Source organism: Brassica napus, chromosome C5 (assembly GCF_020379485.1).
Source record: "Brassica napus cultivar Da-Ae chromosome C5, Da-Ae, whole genome shotgun sequence".
In the NCBI taxonomy this organism is placed as follows: domain Eukaryota; kingdom Viridiplantae; phylum Streptophyta; class Magnoliopsida; order Brassicales; family Brassicaceae; genus Brassica; species Brassica napus.
The window spans coordinates 6,593,741-6,605,009 of NC_063448.1; the positions used below are offsets into that span (position 1 = coordinate 6,593,741).

At 30.8% G+C, this 11,269-nt stretch overlaps 1 protein-coding gene across 2 annotated transcripts; it reads left to right on the forward strand.

Moving 5' to 3' along the window:
- The first annotated feature begins 1,336 nt into the window (after window positions 1–1,336).
- Window positions 1,337–10,434, forward strand: LOC106377445 (phosphate transporter PHO1 homolog 3-like). Of its 2 annotated transcripts, none has more exons than XM_048758047.1 (13): window positions 1,337–1,992; window positions 2,067–2,182; window positions 7,698–7,953; window positions 8,042–8,090; window positions 8,183–8,254; window positions 8,345–8,474; window positions 8,549–8,669; window positions 8,780–9,038; window positions 9,153–9,257; window positions 9,365–9,559; window positions 9,640–9,921; window positions 10,000–10,139; window positions 10,251–10,434. In XM_048758047.1, exons 1-13 carry the CDS (start codon window positions 1,490–1,492, stop codon window positions 10,324–10,326), a joined length of 2,304 nt encoding a protein of 767 aa, XP_048614004.1. In that variant the 5' UTR covers window positions 1,337–1,489; the 3' UTR covers window positions 10,327–10,434. The 2 variants fall into 2 exon arrangements, with proteins under 2 accessions (XP_048614004.1, XP_048614005.1); XM_048758048.1 differs by having other exon boundaries at window positions 8,780–8,975.
- Window positions 10,435–11,269: the final 835 nt, after the last annotated feature.

An 11,269-nucleotide genomic window follows, 5' to 3' on the forward strand; every position in this document is an offset into this window, starting at 1 on the left:
CTACTCTTTTACAACATATAGATCAACGTGGTTTGTATACATTTCATTTTTCAGAAGAGGAGATACGGAACATTTTGTTTTAGTATCTTATCTTATATATTAAAATATAAGTCACAATCTTGATTCATGTGTGATTTTTTAAAAAATAGACCTAATGGATCTATTCCTATAAAGTCATGTTACATTTAATATCTAATCTTATCATTTAAATTTTAGGCATACCAGAAATTTTTATTGGGCTATCAATAATTACATTTAAATAATAGATGATCCCTTAGATATGTAGATAGTATAAATTAAATAGATATAATTTAATGTTGTAATACTATACCTCTATATGCTAAATATTTAAATATTTGTTGATGTTAACTTTTAAAATATAAAGATTTTTTATAAATAACAAAAATCATATTATCTAACAATGATTAATGTTTACTACTTTAAACCAATGAAAACAAATTTTAAACTGTATAATTTATTTTAACAATTAAAGAAAAATTAAATGTTTAATTATTTACTCGATAATATAAATCTATGAAGCAAAAAGTTTAATTTTTTAAAAACTTTATAAATTTGTGAAATGTTACAATATCTTTGAATGACAATAAAACAATATTTTACTAATCTTTATATATATATAGTTACGATTATAATAATGAAATAATAATCCGAAAATATATATATAGAAGAATATACAAATACATGTGAAAGTTTGAAACAATATATTCAACGAAAAAAATATACAGTAAACTTATTATGTTTTAAAAATAGATAGACACATATATATTATAATATATACCAATTTAGAATTAAAAACAAAATATTTATATAAAAATAAATAAAAACAAAAACTGTCGAGATCTAGTAGTTCTTACAGTATAATGATCTTGATACATGCAATGCGATTAATCAGGGTCTCGTTCACTACGAATATAAAATACTCTCGCGCGAGATGATAATGAGCAATAGATTAGTTAAAATAAAAAATGTCTTCAGTTATTTTTTTCCAATTACGACATTTTGATCAATGTGGCTTATAACCAAACTACGATGATACAAATCTATTGTAAGAACTACTAAAACAAAATGTTCGTTTGGCTTCCTAAAAACTTAATTGTATTAAATCATAGTGAGTAGTGAAAATAAATGTCGCAAACTGTGGCATCTTGAAAAATATATACTTCGACCGTTATCGTTTATGCTTGAGTGTGATAAAGTGTAAATGAGAGAAAAAAATTTCTCATCAATAGTTGGATAGATAGTGAAGTAATATACTAAAAGTATAATCGATACTTTGATTTCTAATTAGTTTTAAATCAACTGCAAGTCCATGATTAACATAAATTTAGAAAAACTTAGGTGTATATATATATATATATATACATCCTTACTCTGAATATATACATCCTTACTCTGCTCATCAGTTCTCATCAGAGAAACATAGAATAACAAAAAAAAAAAAAAACTAAGAATCGAGAAAAGAGTCGAAATGAAGTTCGGGAAGGAGTTTTCGTCTCAGATGGTGTCAGAGTGGCAACAAGCTTACATGGACTACGATTATCTCAAAATCCTTCTCAAACACAGGGATCACCACAGCGGAGGATTAAACCGGAAAATGACTCTGGACAGCCTATTTAGCTGTTTACAACTCTTTACTCCGCGAAGACAAAGACTCTGTAATTCTCAAGACGTCGAGGGAGGGGTGCAATTGAAGGCGAAAACTACGACGACTAGGCCGATTGAGGTGGAGACCACTGCTGATGGCCAGGTCCAGACGAAGTTTCTGATGGAGGGGGAAGTAGGAGAGTACGAGAGAGAGTTTTTCGGACGACTAGATAAGGAATTCAATAAAGTCATAAAGTTTTACGAAGAGAAAGCTGAGAAAGTGTTGAAAGAAGAAGAAGGGCTTCAAGGAAAGCTGGAAGCTTTGATCACGGCCGGTTCTAAGCATAACGATATAAAATATTCGCGTTGGAAAAGAGTGGCTAATATGTATGATCTCTATAATGATTAGATAAACTATATACTGATAATTTAATAATTGTTTTAAACTCTATAAATTTCAGAGCTTCTCGCGCTAAAGTTGAGAATCCAGAAAGGTGCGAATGGGAAGAAAGGGATGAAGAGATCACTCCACTGTCGGCGGATATCTCTCCTTCTAGTCCCGTCGGAGCTAAATCAAGTAAGCAAGTAAGCAACAATAGACACATGGCTACTTTTCCACCACTCACTGACTTTCGACAAGCAAACAACAAGAATTTAAAGTAAGCAACAATAGACACATGACATTTCCAAATTCGGATGTTTAGTTTCGTGGTTTCCGGCTACGAAACCAGATTAAGAAATTGGTTCAAAATGAATTTTCATAAACTTAACATTTTCTGTAAGTTTGCGTAACGAATTTGTTTTTGTTCGGGATGTTATATTTATGTACTAGATCTGTCTTCAACGTTTGCGAATGGTAGCAATTTTTTAGCGTTTTACAACAATTATAAAAACACCAAAAATAGCTTTCTACCGCTCTAAACTTTCAAAATTTAGTTTCAATTAGCATTTACGAAATGTTAAATATATATATATATTGAAAATATATATAAATATAAGAATTAAACTTTTTAACTAATTTTTTTAAATTGAGATAAAAAATTCTATTATGAAAATATTTACTACATAGATATATATTATTTTTATTTGTATTATATATACTAGGTAAGGAACCGTGCGATATCGCACGGGAAGTCATTTTGTAAATAAAATATGCTGCATTTTATATAATTGCTTTTGAAGAAATACATGTGTTATAAAATTATTTTGCAAGCATCTATATTCTTTTTACTAATAATATTAAAAATCTATATTTATTTATAGGTTAGTTGTAATAAAATTACAAATATATCAAAGCTAAATAAGATACATGTCTAATCACTTACAAAATTTATAATGTAATTTATAAATTTAAGAAATCTTATTTAGTAACATATTCGTGATTTGTTTGAAACCATATTCCAAAACGTAGAGTTGTATTGGTTCAGTAGCATAAATCATATTTTCATTAAAATTAATTTGTGAAAATTTGGTTGGATAGGTAGTTTAAGTTATTTTTATGATTTTTTAAAAAGTATAGCATATATAAACGAAAAATAAAACAAGAAAAAACACATTAATAGATCACTATTCAACAAATTAAATGAAAAGATACATCTTTAGATATTTATCTGGATTATTTTAAGGTATAAAAAATAGATATAAACAACTAACAAATTAACATTCATCAAAATATATGGAACTATAAAAATGAAAAAAGACACAGGTTAGATAAGATTTTAGTAATTTTATTATTAACAATTCTATTATTTATGTGCAGTTAGTAACACAAAAATGTGAATTATATATTTGGATAATGATTAAATCGAGCAAAAGATCACTTCTTAAAAGAGTATTTGACTTTATTCCAAGCATTAGACTACACAAAATCCTTTTGTAGATAAGACGACCACAGTCCCATTCTTATTTTTAATTAAGATATATGAATAACAAATAAAGTTCTCTGTGTTTGATATGCTTCTTCGACATCTTTGATGATCAATAGAAAAAGTGGATTTCTTTCTTTATCTCTACCATTTATTTGTTTTTACTTATGATTTGTTAATACCTACAACTCTCTATATAGAAATTTAAAGGTTGCAATGGTTAAAAGTCAAACACAAATATTTTAGACAATTTTAATATTCATTAAATGTATATAAAATATATATCTAAATGAATTAAAAATAACTCATTAAAAGCTTATGCAATTTTTAGGATAAAAGATACTTCATCCGTTTCATAATGATTCATGTTTTAGAAGAAAAAAAATATTTCTAGAAGATCTATATTTTACATTTTCAATGTATGTAATAATGGTAAATTGTAAATTTCAAAGACATTAATTGTGTTTACTGAGTTTTGATTGGTTATAAATCATAGAAAATAGTTTAACACGGAAAACAATGCATTATTATCAAAATTTTACGTATTTTCTTAATAAGTGTGAAAACTCTAGAATATACATTATTTTGAAATTGAGGAATATATCCTAGACATTTTGAGAATACTTTGAAAATCTATGCAGTTTTTTTTTAAAACACATCTTTAGAATAAAAAGATATTGTTTAAAAAACCTATAAAATTTTATGATAAAAAGACAATTTCTTATACACTTTAACAATTTCTTAAAACTGAGTGAAATTTTTAACATGAAAAAAAACATCTTTATGAAAAGACACTTCCTTATACGTTTTAACAATCTCTTAAAAACTAATACAATATTTAAGATGAAAAAACACGTTCTTTCACATAGTGAAAATTTTAAAAATGAAAAAATCATATATCCTTTGACAATTTTGTTGGATTCTTATTTAAAATATAGCAATTCTAATTAATATCAAAGGTTTTGTTGTTTCATACTAAAAGTTGCATTAGTTGAAAAGAAGTTGTCAAATTATATATGTCTCTTTCAATATCATCTCTAAAAATTTAAGAGTTGTGCCTAGTTATTTGGTTGATAACAAAACGGATCATATATGTGTCATACGTATATAATTTACCATATCATTAAACCTTGTATCAAATGTGATGTCAAAGTTACTAATATCGTAGATAGATTATTCTTTGAAAAATGTTTGTAAAATGGGATGACCGATGATTAATAGTAGCTTTTAACAGATCTCCCTTCACAAAAATAAATATAAAAATGAATTAATAGACAGAATTATATGTTAGAATAATTATTAGAAAGGGCTACTTTATTATCCAACAACAAAAGTTCTTGGCTAATTGAAATGCTTTCTCTCCTTCGACTTTGTAATTCCCATTTATGAATCAAGCGAACAATTATATCTCCCATTAATTGTTCCATCTTGTTATACTTCGGTGTGATTATGAATTAAAGCTGGCGATGTATGTGGGGGAAATAATTGATTCCAACTGTTGCACGTTTCTGATGAATCGTTTTGTACAGAAGTTTAAATTTAAAGTGTAAAAAAGAAATTAAAGTGTAGTGAAAAGTAACAGGCATGAGGAAATTAGAAATTAAGGCTACAACCGTATCAAATTCTAATGAAAAAGTAAAATGTGGAAAATTAGTCAGTTATATAATGGCTGAAGCATTGCAATTGTTTGTGCAAAAGATGCAACAGCTACATTATTAGAAGTGTTTATTTTTTAGAGGTTTTTTTTTAAAAATGTGTCTTTACAGTACATTTGAAGAAATCTATTACTACATATAAAAAAATCTTAACTATAGAAGGACACTTATTACATACATTAACAATTATTTAAAAATAATAATATGTCTTGTATAATGAAAAGACATGACTCTTTAGGCTAATAAATTATTTAAATAATCAAAATTCATTTTCTAGATTTAAAAATGCATTCATACGATGAAAATACACATCTAAATAATTTCTCATAACAATTTGTAATAGTTACTTATTGGAAAACATAACCTTTTACATTAATTGAGATTCCAGATATAATTTAAAAGACATGCATAAACATTTTTCTATAACAATTTTCAATATTTACAAGGTTGAAAAGATACAACCTTTCAACATTAAATATTTTTCAGCAGTTAAATAGTTGAAAAAATATAACTTTTCAATATTAATTGAGATTTCTATTTAAACAACTTGTAGAAAATGCATAACCTTTCAACTTTCAACATTTAACTTTTAGAAAAGACATAATTTTTTTACAATTTTTAGAAATACACAAGGTAAATTGCCTAAAATAATATTTTCATGATACCATTTTTTATGTTTACACTAACCACTTTTACCCTCATCTTTAATGAAGGGGAAAAGACATTTATAACATTTTGATTACCTTTGACAAAAAAAAAATCATATGGTTAACTAATCTAAACTTAAAACATCAATTCTAAACCCTAAATCATTAACTTTAAACCTTAAACCATGAAATATCAACTCTAAACCCCGAAACATCAACTCTAAACCCTAAACCCTAAAATTTCAAATCTAAACCCTAAAACATCAACTCTAAACCCTAAACGTAAACCCTAAACCCTAACTCTAAACTTAAAACATCAACTTTAAACCCTAAATCATCAACTCTAAACCCTAAATCATGAAACATCAACTCTAAACCCTAAACCTTCAAATCAAAACCCTAAAACATCAACTCTAAATCCTAAACGTAAACCCTAAACCTTATATTTTTTTGAAATTTGAATCCTAAACCTTCAAATCTAAACCCTAAAACATCAACTTTAAACCCTAAACGTAAACCGTAAACCCTAAATCTTCAAATCTAAACCGTAAAACATCAACTTTAGGGTTTTAGGGTTTAAGGCTTAGGATTTAGGATTTAGGGTTTAGAGTTGAAAGTTTAGGATTTAGGGTTTAGAGTTGATGTTTTAGGGTTTAGGGTTAATTTTTTAGACTTTAGGGTTTAGAGTTTATTTTTAGGGTTTAGGGTTTAGGGTTTAGTGTTGATAGTTTAGGGTTTAGAGTTAAAGTTTAGGGTTTAGGGCTTAGAGTTGATGTTTTAGGGTTTAGAGTCGAAGGTTTAGGGTTTGGGGTTTAAAATTGATGTTTTAAGGTTTAGAGTTGAAGGTTTAGGGTTTAGGGTTTAGGGTTTAGAGTTGATGTTTCGGGGTTTAGAGATTAGAGTTGATGTTTCATGGTTTAGAGTTTATTTAAAAAAAATAGGGTTTAGGATTGATGGTTTAGGGTTTAGGGTTCGTATTTAAAAGAAATAGGGTTTAGGATTGATTGTCTAGGGTTTAGAGTTGAGTTTAGGTTTTAAGGTTTGAATTTCGAAATAGTGTAATTAAAAAAAAAATTAAAAAAATTATTTTTTATTTTTTTAGATTTTTATTTATTTAAATATTTATTTATTATATATTTAAAGAACATGGACATAAGAGTCTTTTGTCACTTAGTGAAGAAGATATTTTTGAAAATGTCTTTTTAGTTGTGGTATAAATGAAAAATCGTAGCATGAAAGTTGTAAACATGTAATTTCCCCAATACACAACCTTTCAATTTAAGTGGAATTCACAACCTTTGTAATTAATTGGGATTGCTATTATTAATGAATACTTATAAAATCTCAAAAGTATTTTTTTTAAATTTAAAACTATGATTTTACAAATATTTTTTTTATATTCATAGTAATAATAACATTTTCAATATTTTATAATTATATAAAATATTAATATTATTAATTTATTATTAAACCATCAGTACATTTAGTAGTGAATGAATCATAAATATTTCATAAACTAATCAATTTTTTAACGGTTGTACCAATTATACAAATCATTTTAATAATACTTAAAATCGTAAACGCTCACATCCATAAAAGCCTTTAGCCACAACAGCAACCATAATGGTTGAATTTGACGCTGCGGCTGAATAAACAGATCCGTGTTGGTTTGTTTGTACAACATCTGCAGTGGTCATGATTGTAATTCTGACACGATGCCGCCAATAGGCGTTTATAAAACGAACATCACTTATGTATAAACGAGCCAGACCTTAAATCGCTTGGTTTGTGGCGGTGATCCACGTTGCAATCATCAAGTCAATTCTGCACTGTACCAAACCGGATTAAATTGGTTGAATCTAAGATCCGGTTTATACAAATGGCATTGTGACGTAACTAAATAAAATCAACGTTCAAATTTGTAGTGATAGTTCGAAGTCAAGCTCATACGGTGGTGATAGAGGATGGAGAGTCGAGCAGAGTTGGTCAATCAGAAGATGGAGCCATAGAATCGGCCGATGCAATGGATACGAGCAAGATGAGCAACAACACAAGAGGAAATATCCAGGAATCGAATAAGACCGAGTTAAAATTAAGCAGAGAAAATTCGAAGAAAGTCAAGAAACTGAAGCACGCTTACATCAAGTTCTATCGTGAGATTATAGATCTACAGAACTACAGGTGGCGCATAAGTTTCGGAGTAGGATTGCGACTTTTTGAATCTTATTATTTGTCTGTGATTGATGGGTCTTAAATTATGCATATGCAGCTTTTCGAATGCAAAGGCGTTCTCGAAGATATTGAAGAAGTATGAGAAGGTAAGGTTTGATACTTTGAGTTGGAGTTATATACAGTCCTGGTTATATATTATATGACTGAAACTGTGTTCGACTAAATGTATGTCTTATAGATAGCTTCGAGGGATGCAAGGAACCCCTACATGAAAGTGGTTGATAGTTCATACCTCGGAAGCTCTGATGACGTAAGAGTTTTTGAACCAATTGGCAAAGTATCATCGCCAAGTCCTCTGTTTTTGTTTTTATCTTCTCTGGATCCTCTGTTATGACGACAGGTCGTGCGACTCACAAAGCGTGTTGAAGAGGACTTCATAAAACATTTTGCAGAAGATAATCGAACCAAAGGAATGAACATTCTACGGCCTAAAATGACACGAGAGAGGCACAGACTTACATTCTCCACAGGTAAAAATCAGAAACTTGCATCAATTGGTTTTAGAAGTTCAAACTTATTATTACGAGGAGGATATTGGTTTCAGGTTTCTCGGCTGGATGCGTTTTCTCTCTTATAGTGGCTCTTGCTGCGATCATCCGCACCCGAAATAGCTTGCAGGAGGATGGCCAGGAGATATACATGAATACTATGTTCCCACTTTATAGGTAAGAAGCTATAGTAAACTTGTCATTTCTTCTTAAAATATTTATATGGAGAATTCGTCTATGTTGCGTTGCTTAGATGTTGATGTCTTCTTCTATGCTGTTTCTTGCAGCTGGTTCGGTTTTGTAATGCTGCATATCATGGTGTATGCTGCGAATATATACTACTGGAGGCGATACAGAATAAACTATTCCAAAATATTTGGGTTCAAGCAAGGAACTGAACTTGGACATAGACAAGTCCTGCTTGTGGCTTTCAGCATTGGCGTCTTTGCATTGCTTTGTGTTCTTGCAAATCTTGACATGGAGGTAGATCCTGAAACAAAAGACTATCAAGCATTCACCGAACTTCTTCCTCTTTTCCTACTTATTGTGAGTTCCAAAATCCAGGGAATCAGAGTTTTCAGTTTTGTAATAAAAAAAATCAGCCATTAAAACACTGGCATCATAACAACTCCGTTATGTTTTTGTTTTCCACTTTTGCAGGGTATATTTGGGGTTCTATATCTGCCATTCGATTTCTTTTATCACTCGAAACGCAAATTCTACCTTACATGTATGTTTCATTGCATCGCCGCTCCTTTTTATGAGGTAAACCAGAGACCGAATAAGCTTGTTGACCAGAGAGAAATAATCTTGTAACATTCCAATTATAGTAGGTCTTGAACTGTCCATTTGTTTTTTCATTTCTCATGCAGGTATCATTTGCTGATAGCTTCTTGGGCGATCAATTCACTAGCCAGGTTCAAGCTCTTCGAAGCTTCGAGTTCTACATATGTTACTATGGTTGGGGTGATTTCAAACACAGAAAGAACACTTGTACCAAGTCTCATGCGTACAATGGTTTCTTCTTCATTGTTGCTGTCATCCCTTTCGTCTCTCGCCTCCTTCAGGTACATATCTTCTTTTTTCCAAAAAGAAAAACCTAACATCTCTAGCCTTTATTCAATAACTAAACTTGCACCCAATGCAGTGCCTGCGACGACTGGTTGATGATAAAAAAACGGATCACAGGTGGAACGGACTCAAGTACTTCTTGACAATAGTGGCGGTTTGCTTCAGAACTGCTTACAGTATCCAGCCAGCTCAAATCGCTTGGAGAGTTTTAGCCATTATCTTCTCAGTTGTAGCTGCAATATTTGGTACTTACTGGGACTTTGTCCATGATTGGGGTCTTCTAAAACGGGGATCCGAAAACCGCTGGCTTCGGGATAACCTCCTCATTCCTCAGAAGGAAGTATACTTCATCGCCATGGTGAGTCTCAAAACAGAAATACTCTTATTGATTCCATCAAAAGTGTTCACGGAAACTGATGTTTGTAACATGTATTAGGTTTTGAATGTCCTGCTGAGATTTGCATGGATCCAAACGGTTCTGGATTTCAACCTCCCCTTTAGGCATAGTACCCAGACGATGGTTGCTGTTGTAGCTAGTCTTGAGATAATTCGCCGTGGTATATGGAATTTCTTCAGGTGAAAATGAAACTTCAAAACTCATATCAATGATTCCACATTCTGTTTTGTACCGTTAATATTCAGTTAATAACTCTGTTTTATGTTCTTGGTCTGGTTCGTGGACAACAGATTAGAGAACGAGCATCTGAACAATGTCAGAAAAGAAGAAGAATCAAGGATCAAAGGTGAAGATAAAGACGCTTAGTAGTTTCAGAAGACCGTGAATGTACTCTTTCGATACATCAAACAGTTTACACTGTCTTAACTTTTTTTATTCCACCTTTCTCAAAAAACCTTTTTTTTTTTCCGCAAATTTGATTTATAAAACTGAGAAACATACAAGGGTGGAATCCAAACCGGCGGAAACACCTTAAATTCCTCGGAAACTTCGCCCATAAAAGGGAATCTAGAACCCAAACACCGGGCAACACATAACAACTACAATGAACACTGAAAAAACTGCACTCCTACAACAAAACCCATAACCAATCCTAGACCAGGGGAAAGAAGAGAGTCATCTAACATTGAAACAGCCGGAAGTCTTGCCGAGACCAACCAAGCACAAGAGAGAGTAAACGATGCAGTGACCAATACAACGAAACCAAACTCAACATACTTGAACCTCCAGTTCACAGTACCAAGCCAGAACCACAAATCCTACCAATTCGAAAGGAAACATACACCTGAGATTAAAATCTCCTTCTCAACCAAACCTTCATCGGCAGTCTTAAGACCTCAACCTCTCTGTATTGCTTCAACTAACGGAGCCACCGAGGACCAGAGAAGCATAAAACCAACCGGGAGACACACTTATTAAAAGGCCGGGAGAAGGACTCCTTAACTGATATGGAGAGGTGACATGATATCTGAATCTTCTGAAAGAAGTAGGCATTTTCTGCTATAATAAATTTCATTTTCAAAATTTTAGAGGTTATATACTATATATATATATATTATTATTTTTTGAAAAAGAAATTGGGAGGGATTCAACAATGTTTCATTTAGATATGTCCAAGCATGAACACCTGTCCTGGTAGAAACACAACACTCGGTCTTTTCAGTTTAGATGATTCTAGCTTGGCCATTGATTAAAAAAACACTTGGTCATTGGTACCTAATTTGAATCGACTGTATATGATCCTAGTTTG

Bases quoted from the DNA above. Each gene is read 5' to 3' on its own strand.
- LOC106377445 (XM_048758047.1), top strand. From the start codon at position 1,490: ATGAAGTTCGGGAAGGAGTTTTCGTCTCAGATGGTGTCAGAGTGGCAA. The intron at 8,670-8,779 runs GTAAGAAGCTAT...TGTTTCTTGCAG, and splicing joins ACTATGTTCCCACTTTATAG to CTGGTTCGGTTTTGTAATGC. The intron at 9,922-9,999 runs GTGAGTCTCAAA...AACATGTATTAG, and splicing joins AAGTATACTTCATCGCCATG to GTTTTGAATGTCCTGCTGAG.